At 42.8% G+C, this 21,448-nt stretch overlaps 1 protein-coding gene and 1 long non-coding RNA gene across 2 annotated transcripts in view; both read right to left on the reverse strand.

The window, feature by feature from the left end:
• The window catches only part of kif26ab (kinesin family member 26Ab), a 65,437-nt gene extending 49,604 nt beyond the window's left edge, over nt 1–15,833 (reverse strand). The window contains exons 1-2 of the mRNA XM_075447478.1: nt 15,583–15,833; nt 15,125–15,343 (exon numbers count right to left, since the gene is read on the reverse strand). Coding sequence (XP_075303593.1) covers nt 15,125–15,343; nt 15,583–15,645 — 282 coding nt within the window. The 5' untranslated portion in view covers nt 15,646–15,833. The remainder of the gene's footprint in view (nt 1–15,124; nt 15,344–15,582) is intronic.
• Nucleotides 15,834–20,351: 4,518 nt separating this feature from the next.
• On the reverse strand, nt 20,352–21,055 carry LOC142366144 (uncharacterized). The gene is made up of 2 exons (XR_012766726.1): nt 20,995–21,055; nt 20,352–20,842 (listed from the first exon to the last, which is right to left on the reverse strand). It is a non-coding gene; the product is annotated as an uncharacterized LOC142366144 (long non-coding RNA).
• Nucleotides 21,056–21,448: the final 393 nt, after the last annotated feature.

A 21,448-nucleotide genomic window follows, 5' to 3' on the forward strand; every position in this document is an offset into this window, starting at 1 on the left:
AAAAAGAGGACAACTTGGGTCGGCAATGAGAACTATACCTTTCGCTCAAGGATACAGTGGCATTCATGTGAGTTAGTCTGCCTCCACGAGCCCTGAGTGATGCACTTTAACTACATTTAAAAGCATGAGAAACGCACAGCTGAGAGCAGTGACTCATGGAGGGAACAGCTGAAGGTCTGTAGCAAAAAGATACAGACTAATGGGTCTTCTCTGCATTCACTAAAGGAGGAAAATGGAGACGAGCCAGAAGCATCACTAAGTTCTGGGTGCATAGTTTTGTTGATTTAATGAAATAGAGTGATTAAGTCTGAATCATGCGTTACATCAGGGCCTTTTTTGAGACGCACACATTCATATGTAAAGTGGATCAGGGGATGCAGAAGCATGCCCAGACCACGCTTGGGGTTTGATTCTAGGACTGAGAGGTCAAAGGGTAACTAATTGTGCGATTCATGGAGGTCAAAATTGGTGTCGCCTTCTGCCAAAGAACTGGAACACCACCTGAAGCTCTGTCAAGAAAGACAAATGAACTCCGACCTCTGCGCTGATGGCGTCGACCTCAGTCAGCGAGCACACGCCACATCTTAATCAGGGTCACGGAAAAAAGAGCAGGCAACTGCTGCCAATCCAGAAGCTACGTGCTCATGGAGCTACTGCTGATGTTTACATGTAAGGTCTCATGTTCAGTTTCTCATAAAATCATGCTAAATAAATAAAAAAACAACATCTGAGTCACAGTAAGATCACACTTGGCTGTTTCCTCCTGTCCAAAGAAAAGTTGTCGTCACTCGGGGCCTTGAAGTGCACACAAAGTGCTGGAGAAACAAAAAAAAGACAGAAAAGCCTGCTTTGTGCCTCTGGTTAGTGTAACAATAGCATTCTTTTAGGAGAAGCTCTTTCGTTTTTAGAGACCTCATAAAGCGCTAAACTCAGCTCTGCCTTCAAACTCTTGGAATTCCTCACAAGCGATTCTCAGTTTTAAGAAGTGACTCACCGAGCGAAGCGGAGCAAGAGTTAATCATCATGTTTCAACAGTCAATAATGAGCTGAGATGTTTTACGCCGCACGCCTCTCCGTGCCTTCTCGTTTTACCCAGATGCGGGAAATTTTACCTGCCATGCCACCGATACTAATTTACGTCTGAGCCATTGTGATAGTGAACTTGGCTGCCTGGAATGTCCTCACAGTTACAGCCCATATGTGTGAAGGATGGATAAAATCCCTTTACAACTTCTGCCTGACGGAAAAGGTATTGTGATTGAGGTCCAGGGATCATGCAAAGAAAAGGAGTGTCTCGCTTTCATGATTAACGAAATGTCAAAAAGGATTTCCCTTCCTAAACAGAGACCACAGTCATGTGAGGCTGCGAGCCAAAGAGACATAGCCAGATGGGATGTCTCCCAGATCTGTTTTGGAGACAAAAATGATCCAGACCATGGTCAACAGCTGGGAAAAGCATCCCTTGCTGTGCTTTATAAAAGTGATAAAAATAACACCATGCAGTATTCCACTGTGGGTTACGCCCAGGACGGGTCTGTTTTTCCCGGCTGGGAGGGGTCACTGTCAGACAGAGCTGGACCTCTAGCCAACACACATCAAGGCAGCACTTTCCTATGCCTCCATTTTCGCCCCTGTCTTTTCCTGTTTTGACAGGAAACAGGAGATGATAACATAGTCGCACAAACAAGCAGAGATTGCCTCCGAACTGCTGCCGTGCTTTACTTACGTGGCAGTGAATGTCTGTTTTCTTTAAAGGGCCTTGTGTCCAAAAATACAAAAAAATAACATGCTGGCTGTGCAGTGAAAACACAGACACCGAGCCAGAGTGACGCAATGTGGTGCACACAAACACACCTCACAGCCACGGCATATGCACACCTGTCCTCCCAAAAAACTTCAACAACCTTTCCAAAGCCTGGCACAGTCTTCCGTGCGCTTCCTCGCAGGCTCCCAGCAGCGTGCCAGCGCAGCGCCACACAAAGGAACGCAATAAAACAGACCACCAAAGTCACGGACGCAGGACCGAAAAAGGAAAGATGAAAGCTGCGATGGTCGCCACAGGGAACCAAACATACACTGAGGTGAGCAGAGGAGTAACGTCAGTCTCTGGCAGGGAGATGAAGGCGGAGGCTGGGAGTAGCAGCAGCATCAGGAGGCTTTGAAAACAGGGATGTGTGGATGGCTAGTGTCTCTTGTCCAAGGCACTTTTTGGAATGTGTGCCTTTTATGTTGCCAGGAAGCACACCGCAGTGAGACACAACAAGTGGAGTGACGGGGCCATTAGAGAAGTCTTTGTTGATGGTGAGAGAAGCTCAAAGGAACGGGACACTTTGATTGCCTTTTCTGATCCCCCACTAGCCTTTGTTTATGGGCTAATTAAGCATTGTTCTGCTGCTGCAGGGGCCTTGAGCCCCCTATCTCCACAGCACCACGATTACTTTCAATGGCTACTGTAGGGCTTTTACAGCACCCTCAATAACTTAACAGCTCAACCAGGAATCACTTTCTGCACTGCAATCTAGTGTGGGAACTGACTTCTGCCAAAAAGGTGCATTATGTCTGAGTTGTTAGTGTATTGAAGAGACAGAGAAAATTCATAAGGGAGATGGAGACACAAACAAACACATCAGGTATTTCAGGTCAAATTCAGTTCAGATGTGGTCTTTAGTGGCCACTTCTGTGGGAGTTCAAGTGTGCCCTGCTTTCACCCCTCCATTGGACGCTGCAGCCAAAACAGCTCCTCGCTCACAAAGAGATGAAGACATAAACGCTCAGCATGGGACGAGGGCAGGCCGAGGGGTCAGTGGACGGACAGAAAGGGGAGGAGGGGGCAACGTCTTGCTACATGGATGTGGTAATGACCGTGTGATGGTGGTGAACAGAAGGGCAGAAATGCATTTACCTGTTTGTGGACAGGAGCAGAGAGGTCAGAAGAACATGAAAAGAATCAAGTTTGGTGCCAAAAAACACTTTCAAATGAATTTTGCAAGCCAAGAGAAATATATGACAAGAGAATCGTTTAAGATGTTGATTACCGTAAATTCCGGACTATAAGCCGCTACTTTTTTCCCAGGCTTTGAGCACCGCGGCTTATAATACGGTGAGGCTAATATATGTTTTTTTGTTTTTTTTGTTTTTTTTTTCATGCCAACAAAAACATTTTGCCCCATAACATTAGACCAATAAAATTAACGAATAGTTCACAGTGGTCCAATGAAATTGTGCGATAAATCAAACACACTTACACTTCGAAATTATTGTAAATCGGTCATTTGTACTCACCCTCAACATGGAAAACAAACGAAGAAATGCATATAATGCAAGAAGGCGATCAATGACTTTTCCTGGTAGTTTTTTACCAGCCGTGTTACAGACACTGTTCAGAAAAAAAGCATTTGCAGGACGTATTTGTTTATGTTACCATACGCATTTAATTAAAAGTTTAAAAATCTTCACATGGAACATCTTTCTGTGTAAATGTCTCATATCACAATGTGGACACCCACGCCTTATAATCCGCTGCGGCCTATACAAGTACAAAATGGATTTTCTTTTTAAAATTAGAGGGTGCGGTTTATATTCAGGTGCGCTCTATTGTCCGGAATTTACGGTAGATGGATTATTTCTCATAATCTCAAATGAAAGTTCCCCATTGTTTTGGCCTCCTCTAGACACCAGATCATCGCTTAAATGTCAAACTAAAGATAAACCAGCCAATAAAACAGTGTATATAAATAATATATACAAAGGATGCCTCTCCAACTGTTCGGGCACAGGGATGGATTGATCATGCTTTGGGCCTGTGTAGCATTCAGTGCTGCAGTTCCTTTCATTCCAAGAAAAATTAATCATGGGCAAAACTAAATACTAGCAAATTCTGTAAGCGAGCGTCACTTTGTCTTGAAAATAAAATAGCAGAGGATGAACGGAGAATGTCTCCTACAGTGTGATAATAGTCCTAAACACCTCAAAGTTCACTGCCCCAAGAGGTGCAAGAAAGTTTTGCTCCTCACAGTCCTTCAACCATAACCTGATCAAAAATCTGATGATAGGCCTTAAAAGATCACTGTGTAATAAAAGACCTCAGGGCATTCATAAGACTCAAGAATCTCAGAGAACTAGAGACTTTTGAAGGAAGAATGGGCCAAAATCCACCAAAACAAGAACTGAAAGACTCTTGGCTAATACAAAAATTGTTAAAAGATCTGAGATACTAGTCAAAAGTAGTCTAACTACTGACCATGCAAAGTCTAAACTTTTGTGGACATGAGCTGGACAATGGAAATAGATCTGAGGATCTAACACAGCATCCAGGCCCGGTATGAACATTTAGCAGGAATTCACCAAGGCCACAAGCACAGGTGTGCTCCCCGAGAGCTTCCCTCCTTTTCAACGGGTATCTGAGGAGGGACAGCATTTCCGTGTTGCACAGACATGTTCAAAGGCATTCCAGCAATGTTTTGGTTTCATGCATAAATTTAGAGCAGTAAACAACAGCTACGATCTGTCGCGTTGATTTAAGTGCATCTGAGAGAAACACGCCAAAAAGCCCGTGGCAAATACAAGATGAGTCTCAAAAACACGCCACATTAATAATGACAATGTCAGACAAATAATTCAACATGTAGGAGTAAAACACTTATTGAAGGCAACTCCAAACTAAAGTCTAATTTGAGGGGAGGGGGCAGCAATCCAACTATGCTAAATTAGGACACAAAGCAGGAATCGGAGGGACTGGATTTTGTCAGAAACTGATGCAACAAGAAAAATTTATGGCTAAAGTTGCATACATACACGCACACATTTCTCAAACCTTGTTTTGCAGACTTTTTCTCACACTTAGCATGGGATATGTGCACTTAGTTGGGGGTTTGCACTGGCAGGATGGCTCATCTTTTACAGGCAATGCTGAACTGAGCAACAAACGCAGAGGATGAAGAGGCAGTTTGGGACTCGTAAACAGAGAGGTTTAAGTTTAAGTGCCCGACACACACGAAGGAGATAAACCAGCCCAGAGCTCTTCAGCAAAGAGAGTGACATCATAAAATAGAGCGGCAGTAACAAGAGGGGAAGCATAAAGGACAGATCTATTAATGGGAGTCCGTCCATCAGAGGGAAGCAGGGGAAGGTTTACTCCAGTAGCATCAGCTTTTTCAAGGCAGTTATGTTTTGTTACCTGAATAAAAATCTGATTGTCTGAATTTGGCTTTTTGGTAAGTTTGGCTTTGGTGTTTTCCTTCTATGTGAGGCAAATTCCAAAGCCACGCTCATTTGCTGCTTTTGATGAAATTTCAAACATTTGTAGAACTGTTTTGTTCCCTATCTGGAAACATGATGGGGAAACACACTGAAATAGTAAAGTAGAAGGGAACTCTGGGAGTTGGTATTGGCTTTATCAAACACTTTAATGGGTTCCTCCTGTACCAATCCTTAACCTTTCCAACAGGTTTTATGAAATTTGGCTTGGTAATTTTTGTATGATCTTACTGAAAAACACACAAACCTAAGCAACGCAGAAAGATATTTGAAGATATCAGGGTTTCAGAGTCTGTTGAGCAGTGTTTTTAAAGGCTCTTATAAACCAAACTGACATCAAGAACGAGAACCGACAAAAGCCCCCGCAGCTTCCCAAGAGTCAGCGAGGATGCATTATAAATGTTTATGCAAGACTACAGGTAGTCTATGAATGTTATCTAATAAAGTAAACTGGCAGACCAAGTAGATACAAACAAATGTAATAAAGTTGGATTTGAACTAATTCTCACCAGTCACTCGCTCGCCACTTAAGTTTGCGTAAAGTTCAAAGTTTCATTCAATTCATTTAAAATCAGTTTTATCTATATAGCGCCAAATCACAACAAATGTCATCTCAAGGCACTTCGAAGACACAGTCCATTTCAAGCCAATTAGAATCCAATTTATTGTCGTCCAATCATAATCCAATCAAATCAATTAATTTCAAAATTAGTCCAATTCATACAGAGCTAGCTAAGGAAACCAACAGATTACACCAAAGCTTCTCTTAGGTTCAATCTCTCATTCTGAGCGTGCAGGAGGCGACGGTGGAAAGAAAAAAAAACTCCCTTTTAAGAGGAAGAAACCTCTGGCAGAGACAGATTTAGGAGGGGCAGCCATCTGCCTCGTCCGGTTACGGCTCAAAACCAAACAAAATGGTTGAAATTTTGAAACCAAGTTGACCTCACTTCTCATAGACTGATTTGCTAGACTGAACAGCCAATCAGAGTTTAACTCACCGGCAGGCCCACCACTCCCAACAGTCCTGACAGTGGGAACAACACCAAGCAAACAAGAACCAAAGACAATCATCAATGCTGCAAAACTTCCTGACAGCCTCTGGTCAGCTCGGCGTACAAGAGCCTTTACACGCTAAAAAATTAATAAATCAGTTGACTCTGACACTGACGAATCAAACAGCAGCCAAGAAATGAACAACACGTTTTGTTTCACCCTTCACTGCTTTTGAAAAAATACTCAAGTGTACAAAAAATGTGTCAGACTACCTAAAAAGACCTCACACAAAAATAACACACCTACTGCATCTTTATTGACATTTTCTGGTGAAAATCCATTATGAAAATCCATACAGCTGCAGTTGACCTTTTCAGTGTTCTGCCTGTTGAGAAATTCAGTGCCACCGTTTTTTTTTACAATAGAAAATAAAAAGCAACTTTGCTGCCATTTTGAAGAATGCAAGGCTATGCCATTTCCTTTAAAATGTCAGCAGACAAATTGTTTGGTCCAGTCATTTAATAAAGAAAGAAAAAGGCTCAATGAAACACACTTTTCACCCTTCCACAGAAGAAACAAACGCTTCGGTGGAAATCTGAAAATGTGAACATTCATTTAATGGCATGAAGACAGATGTTTAATGATGTGATTAATGGCCTAATGTAAGCACCAAACTGGAAGCAAAAAAAACAACAGTGCACAGAAAGCACAGACCCTGATTATATTCACCTTGAAGCTAAGCGCAGCAAAGAATTAAGGTAGTAGCCAGTCACCTTCTACATCACCTTCTCCATTAACCATCTCACCACCAGACCTGAGTGCTGCGATGAGGATAAAATCCTGACTGTAATAATGCAATCATAAATTGATAGCAGTTAAGATCAGAAAGATAGATGACTTCTACAGAAAAGTGGAAAGGATGGAAGGACTCGGAATGTGCTTCATCTTTCTTTTCTCTCTGGTACTTACACGCACATTCGCACATCATCAATACACACACTCATCCCCGCTCACGGAGCCGGACGCTCAAGCATGAAATGAACATGAGCGGCGTGAACTTTGACTGGCATTTTCACACTGCGCCAGGATTTATGGAGCACTATATACGTATCTGAATGAGCCCCTGACAATAAAGAATAGCCCAAAGCTCAACTGGGAAGTCCAGTGAGATGAGTTAACACAACCTGTTTACCATTCACAACACAATCCATCTACTATTACACAAACACAGGTAGAATCACAGGGATGCATGCGTACTGTCACTCAGGCTCAAACAGAGAAATGTGACATGAAAGCACAACGGTGCACTTACAGCAGCTGCAAACTACAAGCTCGGTTTAGAGCTGTTGGTCACAAAAAGCCTCCTCTGAGAAGAAAAAAGAAATTTTAAACTGCTTCCCATTATCTCCAATAAAAACACAACTGTTGGGATTTTTCAAGGGACTGCAGACGCGTAGGTGAAAAAATAATAGCTTAATTATTTTTGTTTGAAGAGATATCCATGACCGATCTAAATGTACAATCGCCACTCTAATCAAAAGTAATTAACAGTGGATCACATGTGTGCTACCAGGTAACACGAAAGGTGCCGGCTGCTGTTTAGCTTACAGAGAATACACAGTTTCGCTCACATAATTCTCTGTTGTGTTGTATGGTAAATATTGCCAAAAAGGCCAAACACTGGAAACTTTTTTGAGCTGGCAGGTGAGAAATAAATACTCTAATAGCATCTGCAAAAGGGGTAAAACAAACAAGCCAAAGTCAAGTCCAACTAAGGCACCACACTTAACTGATCCACTGTTTGCCTTGAAGAAGGGAGCCACGCCCGAACAGCCTGGAGTTTGCTGTCTGCATATCCATCTTGGCAAGGATACACAGCGCTGGCATTCCCTTTCAGCACATTGCTATAAGCCAGGCGATTTGTCTGCTACCACAAGGCCTGCTGTCAATTGAGCGCATTTTATGGAGCCAGCAGGAGATTACCTCCAACTCAGGGCTCCTCAGTGTCTGTGTGCCGTGTTTAGAATTTATCTCAACAACTTTGTCCCTCCGATACTCTGAATCAGACTCAATAATTGACTGCAGTCTGCCAGGATCGCACACGTCTCACTTCAACATGACATATGGTGCAGAGCGCTAAAAGATCCAAGAGTGCATGAAACAAACACACATGTACTTATAAGCAATGGCATTCATGCACACATGCGACTCACCCTGAAGTAACAAGTCGAACTGATAAATTCTCAGTGGTCACATTTCTTGTTGTATTTGTGTTCTTTGTTCACTGACATTTCTGCCTTTGTTGCTCGGTTCTCATGCTCTGCGGACCTGTGCTGTGCTGTAACACATCGCCCTGTCAGCCTACAATGCAGATCCATTGTTTCATTTCAGTCTGGCTCTTTGTAACACATGATCCTTCGCCAAACAGCAGCAAACCCATTCAGACAGGTATTATTATGTGTGGTAATCATTTTTCAAACATACTATGAACAGATAGTGGAAGAGCATAGGTGTTGTAAGAATCTCAGCATTACAAGGAGCTTTCATTTAAAGGCTTATGTAAGAGTGATCGTTAGTAACCAAAAAAAAACAGATGCAGGCTGAGTCACGTCTGAGTAACGTCAAAATAAACCTACATTCGTTAACAGACCATTTAAATAGTGTCGTTTTTATAAGGAAAGTAAAAAAAATCTGATCACTTAATCATTTAAAACAGATTTCAAGTAAAAACAGTTCAAAAGAAAATAATTCTTCTAATTTCAGCCTCTTAAATTTGGGATTTTTCAGCTTTTTTCCAAGGAATTCTATGTGCTTGAAAACATAGAAAATATGTAAATTTGCTACCAGTCTCTGTTGATGAGAAGATTATTACCCTTCTTATTTAATGACGGCTTACCATTAAACAAGAGGTCATGTCACAACTATTTCTTGTTAGCTTTCATCTCGCTATTTCTATAACAGGTTACTCCATACCAACATTTATCTACAGTCTTCCATTAATGAAGGTTATAGCTTCTGATAACTTGTTGCTTTCCTAGTGGTTCTTTATAAGTCAACCATGCAGCTGGCCCAAGCCACACAATTTGCTTCACAACTGAACTTTGTCGGATGCTAGGCTACAAGTTGGTGAGGATTGGCTGACTGTCGATTTCTGACTTCCCTTAATGAGGAAGACTCTACAAAGCTTTACAAAAACTGAAAAGAGCAGATAAATTCTAAGGTGTAAGCTGCTCTAAATAGCTTCGCTCACCCTGACAGGTGACTGTGGGAACATCTGGGCCACTTTCTGTGCAAATTATAGCAGCATGCAGTTGCAGCTGAAAAGGGCCAGATGGCCAAAAGAGGACACATTCTGGTAAATCTGTGCATGTGCCTCTGAGTGTGTGTGTATGTGTGTTAGTGGGCATCTGCTGAAGAGCCCCTGTCAGCTCTTGTTTCATCTTGTCCGCGGTGGATCTTCTCCTCAGAGCCGCCTGGAGTGCGGTGCAAGCACATAGAACGGCAGTTTTTCCAGGTGGAGAATTCCTCTACCTCCTCCAACAAATTCCTGCTCTGTCTTCTTGATGAAAGGTGATGAGCACCAGCCCTCCTGCAGCTCTCTTTCCATCCGAACCCATCAGCCCTTGAATCTGCGCAGCATGAACCCATTACCTCCCCTGACTTGGCAATTTACCCTTGCAATTGCGATAAGTAGTGGACCGACTGGCAACAATTGGCGTTGATTCACTTTTCAGCTCACCAAATTAAAGATGTAAAATGAAACTACAGCAGGCAGAGGGGAAGATTTGACCTTCATTCCAGAGTAGCCCGGAGGTCAGAAAATGAAGTCTGTGGCCAGAGAAAGTGCTATGAGTGCAGGACCACTGTAAAAATCCGAAAGAAGGAAACAAATAAGGAACTCTTTGCACTGACACCTGACAAGGTTTAACAGGTGTGTCCGAATCTAAAGGGCTCTGGTGCCACTGGGCAGCTCAAAAATGAAAGAAGAAGCAGCAAGTACAGGCTCAAGATTAAGGTAAATAAAGATTTGTTTATATACACTCTCTACAACACTTGAGAAAAACTAATATTTTTTGAGATCTATACCAAAAAAATAGGTGGCTCCCACAATACTACTCCACATCCTTTTCCTAAAAAGGGAATGAATGAATCTCTGGGGGACTAGGGTACAATGGCAGTGAACAACTGCACGCCACTGAGGTTCACAATATGGTACCGCACAGTAGCACCATGACGGATGTCTAGGGTTTCTGCACCACTTGACACCAGCTTATTGCTCCACAGTTTAATACAGCCACATGCCATAAAACAGAAGTCATACTGCATACAGGGATGAGGCGGTAGCAAGGCTCAACCTAGAGTCTCCTCTCTTTTCCATTCTCGTTTCTCATCTCCTCCCAGGCTCTCTGCAGTGAAACGCACTGTTGAGCACACAGGCACACACACACACACACACAAAGGACAGCCTCAGGGGCTCAGGTGCTTAGAGGTGAACAGAATAATATGGTCATGCTCTGTTTTAACTCTGCATCAGCTCAAGTTTCACAACTGGAGGGGTTTTTTCACAGTTCCTTTTGCTATGCATCTGCCAGTCACTCCCTCCTGTCTCTTGCCGTCCTACAGCAAACCTGGCAGCATACACCTGTTCCAGCTCAGATCGCCCCCCTGAATCGCCCCCCTGAAACTAAGATAGGCTGACAGGTCTGTCAGGAAGGTCAGAGGTGAGCAAGCAAAAAAGAAATAACACTCCCTAAACTTGCGTGAGAAACATTAGGGAGGTACGAAGAACTGACTTGCCCCATGTATCTTACACTTACTTGTAAACGCACTCATCTACGTGCATTACTAATATCAACAAAGCAATATTCCTGGCAAAGAGACACAGAGTGCAGTTGAAAGCAGACTAAAAGCTTACAGTTAATTCATGAGAATCATGTACATTCTCACTCATGTAGAAATAAAGGATTATTTCACCTAGTCCAAACACAGTAAACTCCGGTCAATTAATCTACTTTTCCCCCCAAGGGCTATGAGGAACAAAACATGAGTTAAAAACCTTACACTGACACACCAACAAGTCTGCGCTTTGAGTGGACCGAGGGTCAAAGGAGGAACAAAGCAGAAACAAATCCAACATGAATCCTAATGAGTCATTTGTGAGAATTACTGTTCTCATAATTTATGAATTTCAACATGACAAAACCGGCAAAGGCCCTCATGGTATAAATTAATTTGTGCAGCCACATTCGGAGTCACACTCATGCACACCATCCATAATAGGCTTGGACACTTTGTGCATATATCAGCAGTGACTGCATGGTAGTCCTGATTAGCTGGCGGTTGGCTCATTGTCTTTGAACTAGATTACAGTTGATTCATTGCTCATTATACCTCGATGTCTGCAGTGCTTAGCGGGCAGCGTCTCTGTTTTCCGCAGTTCAAAGGTCAGAGGAAAGGTGAGATCAGGCCGCAGCTGACCTTGACCTCCAACAGCTCAACTTAATCCAAATCTTCAACCCCTCACTGGCCTGCGGGACATTCTCTGTTAATCATTCAGGGCGCTAATAGAGCTCACAAGGTCCAGTACGGATTTTATGTTCACAGGCCTCGGTATTTATGGGAGAGTTTGAGCTGCTGACTCCATCACTGATCTGCAGTGTACCAAAGCTCAATGCATTAGCAGCTCGGAAAATCAAAAGAATTTAAACACCTCCGCACTCCAAAGATTAATTGTATTAGCGCAAACACACACATTATGGACCTCAACAGTGCAAAGTATTCTCAGATGCACTCTTAAACTAAGTGTTTTCTAAATGAACTTACTCACTTTCCTCCCAGAAGATTGGGGATTGATACCACTTTCATGTGTGTATTGGAAATACATAAAACAGCTGCCAGTGCAAAAGTGACTACATGTGGCCAAGACCGGCATCCTCCGTAACACAGGGGCATCTCATTTCTCTACTTAAGTATTGTACAGATTTTCCAGAAAATGGTCCAAAATGCTAATTTAAGACCTTCAGTCATGTTCTAGCAACATAATCCTGCCTTTTTTGGCTTCTATTCTCTCTCACTGTCCTTTCTCTCACAGCTCAGAGTATTCAATTAAGGTCAAACAGAATGGACACTCGTTTTTTTCTGCTCTCTGTTACCAATGAGCTTGATCTATTTCACCTTTGCACACGACAAACATCACAGTCCTTACAGACACTGTGTGATTTATTATTCTTTAACAGGGTGGTGACAAAATGCCAGTGTCACCCTGCTCCTACACCACCAACCAACACACTAATACACACACACAGGGTTGGCAGGTTAACAAGGGGGATGCATTTTGATGATTTTTATAACAAGGGAGATGCCCCCCTCCCCTCGCCCTCTTAAATTACCTACAGCTCACAGGTTGCAACAGCTCTCCACCAGTGGCTCTTTTAAGGCCTAATCTCCTCCTTCCATCACTGTCTCTCTTAACTTAATATTAAAAATCCTTTCATGTCAGCTACTTTCACAAAACAGTTAATATTTATGGGCTGAGGGATCAGTTTGCAGTGATTGTTGACAGACCCTCTGATTACAATAAGAAGCTAACTGGTTTCTTTGAAGTGGAGATTTGAGCAATAGCCTTTCTTGCAACCATGCCTCATTTAGCTGCTGTGTCCAGCCACAATAAGCGCACTCTACAATTATTGAATCCAGACTGTCTACCCTTTACTGCTGAAGCCACTCATTATTGCAGGTTTGCAGGTTTAAATTATGCAAATTAAGTAGGTGAATTCCCTTGATTAAATCAAGTCTGGAGGCTGTCTTTCTTGTTTCTACCTGTCGTTTCACTGTTTTATTTAATCAGATGCCGTCTGAACAACAGAAAATTTAGGGGAAGTAGCTGAAGGACATAATTACGGCAAAGTTACATTTGGAATATGATGTAATCTATCATGTAGAATTAAGAAAAAACATTACAAGTGTAGGATGTGCAGTTTAATAGCTTTAAAAAGTTACACCACTCCTGTTACTCAAAGGCCAGTGGATCCACAAAGAAAAATTGCTCACTTAAAATTGTTTTTTTTAACACTGATCCTGTGACTTGTGTGCAAATATTGCCCTGCATTACTGCTATTGTCCACTTCCACCCCTGGACTCCTTACCACAGAGCTGCACTGTGCCACAGACAGAAGGGGAGAGGCCTTTACTTCCCCAATTTTCTTGTGGGACTCACTGCAAGCACGTTCCTTTAGACCCAAACAGGAAAATACAAAAGCTGTCTGGTAGGCTTCAGTGTGTGTGTGAAACGTTCTTTTTTTTTTCTTCTAGTAGGCTTCGTGCTTGAAAGCACATTCCCCCTACCCAAACACTTTTCCTTGAATTTACATCTACTTGCTACTACTACTGTATTCAAACAATAAGTCTACATGCAGGGTGAGGGGGGAGAGGGATGTCTGGGGACTAAGCTGACTTCCTCTTTACAAAAAGGCGACTTTAGGCGGATGGGGAGGGAGGGGAAGTGTGACCTCGGGTGAAAAGTCTCTGCTCTCGATTTTTCCCATGACAACTGCAGACTCAACACTGGCCAAACCATAGCAGGTAGCAGAATCCCTCACACCCTAGCGGGCTACCTGAATAACCCTGCTGACCTTACTCCTTCCATGGAGGAAGTAATTTGGAAGCAATCATCCACAACCACATCCATCCCATGAGGCCCAACAGGTGAGCAGCTCAGCCTCAAAAAGACAATGGGTTTATTATCCTTCACCTGGAGAAACCCATACCATAACCCTGGTACAATAACAGTACCTTGCCATCACTGTTTTCCACCCCAGAATTAAGACCCAATTTAGCCATCAACAAGTCCAAAGTAGGGGAAGAGGGGGAGGTCTTCATTTCTTTTTCTACACAGAGCACCTGGTGATGGTCACAAAGTGCTGCTTGAGGGTCCCACATTAAACAGGGGAGTTCAGTTCTCATGACAGATAATAGCATTTAGGGAAAGCTTTAATGTGCTGACCTACCTGATACCTGAATATAGATATTATATGCTCAGAACCTCCTACAAAGATCAGACCACACATAGAGCCCAGATGGTACAGAAATGGCCCTTTGTGCACCGTGTGCCTGTTCCTGTATGAGCATCAGGTGCTGTGGGCTTAAAAGTGAACCTTGAAGTGCTGTAATCCAATCTGACTTTTTGAGACTCTCCCTTTAAAAAAAATGGGTAAACAAAGGAGAACGGACCTGAGGGTAAACCCAGCCCGCCACAACAACAGTGGTCTCGGGGCCTATATTTAACAGCGGTGGGAATTGTGAGAGCAGCCGTACAGGAACACTTTCAATGCACAGCGAAGGCCGACTGGGACTTAACTTCCTCCTCAGTCTCCAATGTGAGCGGCTGGCTCATTTCAGCCCCCTGGACCCCCCACACCCAACAACAAAATAAAAAGATAAGCATTGTTTAGCCAAACAATGGGCCACTTTCAATGTCTCAAAAGCCTCCAGTTCCACATCCAAGGCCAGCATTTGAAGTCAAGTATAGCAATAAATAACTTTACATGTGGGTGATGAGAGCTTTTTTGGTGCAGTTATAAAATAGCAAGTGGATACAATTTCATTGTCCACAAATCAGAGTGAGGAACAGGTGCAGGTGGGCAAGAAAAACCAAAAGATATGAGCATCTCTACAGAAATGTTAGAACGCTCAAATAAGTTACTGTTTACATTAGCAAAGCTGATTTAATTTGCTCCATGCAGTTGTTTTATTTAAAGTTAAATAAGAAATATGGACTGTACAAATGAAGGGATACATAATTTAAACTTTGAGTTGTTAACAAATTCAAAAAGGAAACATAGACAGTTTGGATCAAAAGAGCGTGAAAAGCACAGACCTTCAGTGAATTTTGGTCAGCCAGAGCTAGAGCTTCCTTCTTCAGCTCTGAGACTTTCTTCTGACATTGCTGGCAGAACCCCCCTTTCTCCTCCGACTCGGAGATGGAAACCGACCCGGCGCCATCAGGAGGAGGCCGGCTGCTGCATCGCGCTTCCTCCACAGAGTGAAGTCTTCTCCTGGGGGTTACCGGAGACTCTCCACTCGGACATCCCTCCACCTTCAGCACAAAGTGTGATACTTTGGTCAACTTTTTAGTGGCAGGAAAAAAGCAGCAGTTCAGAATTCCAGTGCGCGCAAATATGTTTGGGAAATCGTTTGTTTGCACCTTGGCTGCGCGTTTGAATATAGACCACCTGCCCCAGTGCGCGCAACAGAGCTGCAGGTCAGGCGTAAATGAACACAAAACAAGAAGCAAATCACCTTTTTACACATCAGCATGGACAGTGGCACACTTACAGTGAACACGCGGCTGTGGGGGTCTTCTCCATCGATGACTGAACTGCCCCCAAATGAGCTCATTCTCCCTGATTAAGGTTACACCTTCAGAAGCATGTCTTCGTGAAAGTCAAAGGTTTTACCGCTGATAAACGCGAGGCAGAGACATAGACTCGACCGCGGGTAGTCAGTCATCTGTCCCGTCGCACTGGAGCAGTAGCTGCAGAGCAAAGGCGGCTTGAGAGCAACTCTATAAGTTTCCAAGTTGCGCAGAAGTTTTGGTACAAGAGGGGGCTCAGTGGCGCGCAAAGGAGGCGGTATTACTCTTGGAATGGGAGGGCTGAGTACAGTTTTCTGCGCACGGTGGTTGCTCTCGTGCGACGCTTGGGCTTCTCTGAAATTGTCTGTGGTGACCAGTGACAGAAGTCTCCTGATTTCTCACAATTTAAGTCGTTCCTATAATTTCGTCTTGTTTAAATACAGAAAAATACGTGTCGTTATTATGTATAAGTTCTTCAATTGTGTTGTTTTAAGTAATGATGCTCATTCTGAGAGAAATATACTCCAGACTCCAACTTTCTATGGTATTAATGCCCATATTAAACTGAAATAGCTATAAGCGTGAACTCACAAAGCTGAATCTGGTTTTATTTGAGAATTCAGCTACGAATGAATTCGTTAAACAGCTTTAAAAGAATATCATAAGAATATTCACATATCCCCGCCGACAATGAACAAACCTCTTCTGGTTATCTATTAGAATTTTTATACTAATTTATTTTCAGCTGCGACCAGTTTGAGGTACATGAACAACTGTTGCCTCTCCCTGCAGGCGCAGCTCTGTAAGTCGTTGATGGGACTCTGGCGCCATCCTCCGGCACAAAATCGGAACAGCATCTCCGAGACCGAGGGGGTCGACGCACTGTACAGTAGGTTTAATATTTAATTAGTAAACTTTGAATTTTTCATGCGGGTGATGTAAGCCGCAGTGGCCACATGCCCCCAACATCTGAGGCGGTTTCTTATTTTTGTCTCCTTGAACAACATATTAAGAGATTCCCCTTCAGATGTCTTTGGTTGTCACTTTATAAAAATCCTCCCTAAAAGGAGGATATTGTGACAGGTTGGATGGGAAATAAGCCCAGAAGGATGACATTTTCTGTATTTTCTATTGGTAAGGCAACATATCCGTGGCTGAGAGGGGATTATCTCTTGACATTTGTAGCTGGGAGATAGAGAAACTGATTCACCGTTACATTTTTATTGTCGCCGCATAAAAAACAGCTTGATGTTGGTATCTACATCCACTGTTGGTTTTTAATAGGATTTTTTTTCCGATTTCCGTTAAGCATACGTTTTTTTTGTTTGTTTTCTTTCCAATAAATATTTTATGAAAATAAAAGTTAAGTCACTTTTAATTAATGAAAAAAGAAAGTGTTGAGAAAGCCAAGCTGAAAAACCAAAGGATGAAGTCTGAGATTAACGAAAGGGGCTGCAGATAATACGAAGTGCCATCCAAGGTCCGGAGTAGGCTATCTGACAGGAGCGCACACGCACACCATTTCTCTCACTCACCACTTAGGCTACTCAAGTAGTTATTCCAAGATTACAAACGGGGATTTAGGGCACTCTTACCTTTGTTTTTCTCTTCAGCAGGTGACTTGTAAACCCAAATATAATGTCGGAGTCAACGAAGATTGTTCCCAGGTCTATGACGCTTGGGTTGGGTTTCCCAGCTTCGGGAGACCCCTGTGAGTTTGGTACAGCCATGCCGGCTGCAAGTGCTGCCTAGAAAATATTCCTCTCCCCGGCAAACCTACTTTAGTTATAGATCCATCAAATTCATATATCTCGAACCCCTTTAAAAGATCCACAAGGTTTTTTAATCCGGACATTCAGTGACTCGCAGTGAGCTCTCGCATGTGTGCGTAAAATAACCTCTCGGATTTCCAGTTGTCCGAGAAGAAAGAAGTACAATCCATCCGGCATGCAAAAGGGTTTATATCCACTGAGATAGTTTTTGAGCCAACCTGAAGCTGTGCATGCCGGATTGCTAAACGCTGCTGCGGGTCTGGGAGTGAATAAGGAGCACCTTGTGCATCTGCTGCGCACTGATCTCCAGTCCCTCTCCTTGTCCCCCCCACACCTCCCCTCTCACTCAGCCATCCTCTCTCTCCCCTAAGCTCCTCAGTCAGACAGTGATGACCTGCTCTCCTGCCTGATTTGCTGCTGCGTCGTTGTCATCCCTCTCACGAAAATGTAAAAAAAAAAAAAACAATTCTGGCAGTAACCTCTAGAATCTGACTCCCTGTATCCATCAACCACTTCTAGGCACTCCAGTCTGTGGCACACAGTAATGACTTCATCACACCTTCTGTCTTATTTCTTTGTCATATGTAATATTCCTTTAAGGTTCCTGCTAGATGTTCTGTATACTGCTTCAGTAGCCATAAGAAAATAATCATACAGGCTGTGAGAAACTTAATTCTAAAGTAATGTGAACAGATTATATTTAGTTCATTTTAAACTACTTGTAGGCTAAACCAAAATCAAGTCAGTCGGTCTTTGCTTTTATACTCAAGACTGAAATAATATCTTAATTAACCTCTGAATGACTTGATCATCTAAAGTGTGGCAGATACTGCTAATAAGTATTGTATCTGATGTCTAAGATTTAAGATCCCAAGCTTTGCCAATCGATATTCAATGAATAGCCTTCATCGCAGCAGGCTGGGGCTAGTTATCCTATAGATTGAGAATGGGGCCAATGTTTTCCATTGGATTCAAATGAGTCATTATAGGCTTAGTGAGCAGTAAGCTGTATATAAGTGCGGTTGATCCAGATTTTCTTTTGTTTTGTTTTTTTTTTTGTGAGGAAACTGCATTCAAACATAACCCGCAGAGAGTTTTCTCAGCTCAGTTTTAATGTTTGAATTTGTACCAGTTTACTGAAGCTGAAAATCACGGAGGAGGAGGGGGGTTGTAATGATGATGTCATGTACAAGGAGACTGAGAGATGGGCTCGTTTCTACCGCAAAGCTGGCAACTGCTTTCAGAATAAGTCCATCTTTAGTTGTGGTAACTAACAAAAACAACACAATATCAGAAGTATGTTCCTGCACTTCAATAAAGTAGGACGACAGGTCTAAGAAATAATCACTGTTGATACATGCTGCTTTTTTTTTAGTAGCTAGTGTAGCGGAGATCGCAGCATTCGCTTGAATAGCCTTCTTCCACAAATGCGAAAGGATAGTATATTTTGTCAGACCCTCCCTCTTTGGTTAATTTGTATATTTCAACTCTTTGTAAGAAAATTCTATTTGAAAAATGTCTGATTCAAGATATATATATAAAAAAAATCAGTTTATATTGTTAAATTTTCTCTTTTGGGACTTTATTAAGATGAATTTAAAACCTGCTGTTTTCCCGCAATCTCAGTTTGACTCCTAAAATCAGCTGAGAGTTTTTATAACTTAACTACTACTGCGTAAAAAAAACTGAGGGAGGAAGATGGCTTAGCGAGGGGCTTGAGTGAATAACTGTTGATTAGTTGAAGTTTCTTAGAAACTTTTATTTCATGAAGGTTGAAAGGACACTGTTGGGCACAGAGACAAATGTTTGCAAGTTTTTATTTCTCAGCAGGACAAATCATCAAGGTTTTAGACTGGTGCAACAAAGATGCTTTGACATCTAAGCAGAAGGGGGGTAAATAATTAATATTCTATGGATGAATTAATTATCATTTTAAGTGAAACGCACCTCGTAATCCACGCAACCCATCGCTGTCACTCTTATTTCATCACACACACCACACACACACACACCACACACACACACACACACACACACACACACACACACACACACACACACACACACTGTTTGGACGAGATTGGTTGTCGGTAGAGTGATAATTGCAATCCAAAGTAAAGATGATTTACCACGTCCGTCACCCAGCTCTCCTCGCTGCAGGAAGTCGGGGTTGGGTCTCCCCCTCTGGCCGCTGATGAAATTCCGAGGACGGAATCCCCCCCTGAGACTGCACGCCTCCTACATCTGCTGCCCTTGCGCACGTACAGGCAAATCGCTCTGGGCATCTCATTAATGCCTCTCCCATGTCTTATCCCTTATCCCGCTGCCTGTGAGACCTCTGCATCCCCTCCCGGTGCACGGACAGGCTTTGTGAGAAACGTTTAGGAAATATTGATAGTTCTTGGCGCATGGAGGAGATCAAAGGAAAGAGGAGAAGGGGGCTGTCTAAAAGGGAAAGTGGGGAATAAATGGTGCACACTGCTAACATGAATGATTTATGCCATATAGAGTAGCCTACTGCTTGAGGGGAAAAAAAGAAAAAGAATTAAGATTTTCTTTTCGTGAGTCTTAAGTTCTGCTTTTCCCATAAAACTTCTCATAAAACATCTGAATGAAAACCCATGTGCTGGGATGCAGCCAAGGTATTTACAACCTAACTGACTGTAAACATCTTGATTAGTTGAGGCCAGCTAGAGTAATATGTAAATATTAAGCACATTTTCCACGAAACATGTCTTAGAGCAGCTTAAAAGCTGAAAGAGATTCTCCATCTTTAAACACATATCTACTCTGATGAACAGAAAATGTCTCACCGGCAATAATCCCTCTCTGGTTTTAGCAGATTAGACAGAAAATGACACCATATGTGAGCGGAATTGCCATTTTACCACAGCAGCAATTTTCAGTCCTTTTGGACAGCGACCATCCCTGCAGACTCAGGATCCATCATCCCCCGCAGACTCATCACAGACAAATGGTTCTTTATTGACTTGTTTTAATCAGTACCTCTGAGTAGCAGTAACAGTGAAGCAGGGAAAAGGCGAGTGTAACTGCAGCAGCAGTGCTGTTAAAAATTTTGTGAGTCTGCCAGCAGAATGAAATGACTAAACGCTAATAATTTTTACAACCCCCCACAGTTCCTATACTGCAGGTGTGAGAGTAACACAAGGGGGCACAATGACAAAAGGAGACACAGGAAGACATCAAGGAGGCAGGAAAGCATGAATAAAACACACAGTTTGTTCCAAAGTTGTCCAAAGGAAGGCCGTATGAGATGGTTGTCTTCTTAAGCTGCCACTCAGAGGCAGAAACAGCATTTTTCAAAGTGGGCAGCATTTGTCTGACTGGTCAAGTGGTCCTAAACATTTCACAATTTTCTGAAAGAACTGTTGAACTGTTGAGAACCACTTAATCAGAACGACAACACACTTTGTCGCTGTACCATCCGTCCTCTAAACTGTTGAGCCCGCTGGTGAAAGAAAACAAAAAAAAAACAGGAGGTATAGTTAGATTCTGAGAAGAAAAAAAAGAAAGAAAGAGACGACCACAAAAGATTTCAGACTCCGAGCCTGCTGCAGAACAAATCCACACCAAATCAAACATCTGTGTCTGAGGATTTACCTGGTAGGGGTGCCTTCTTTCGCTGCAGCAGTGTTTCTTGGAGTCATCCCTGCCAAGACTGAGTGACTGCAGAGGTAACCAGGCTTTATATAGCATTTTGGGGCTAGGTTCATACAAGCCTCTCATTCAGACAAGAATGAGGCCCATGCTGGTCCAACCGGATGAGCTGGGTTCTACCAGCAAGGAGCAGGATGGGGCAGCCACCCTCAAGACAAAGATAGCAAATACCAGCAACTGGAGGCTGAAAAGTCACATGAACAGGCTTTATGCCATTGCTGCCTTATGAGTTTGTGTGATTTTTCTGAATAAAATGGGATTTCTCTAGCTGCCAGTAAGAGCTCTCAGACTGCTGTTTAACAAGCTCTGTGTGTATTCGATATATATAACTGTTCTGCTGATGGTGTGCCACACTCACAATGGTGTGCTTATTATTCAGAGCACATTTCTGGAGACA

The sequence above is a fragment of the Odontesthes bonariensis genome, chromosome 17, assembly GCF_027942865.1.
Source record: "Odontesthes bonariensis isolate fOdoBon6 chromosome 17, fOdoBon6.hap1, whole genome shotgun sequence".
Classification (NCBI taxonomy): Eukaryota; Metazoa; Chordata; class Actinopteri; order Atheriniformes; family Atherinopsidae; genus Odontesthes; species Odontesthes bonariensis.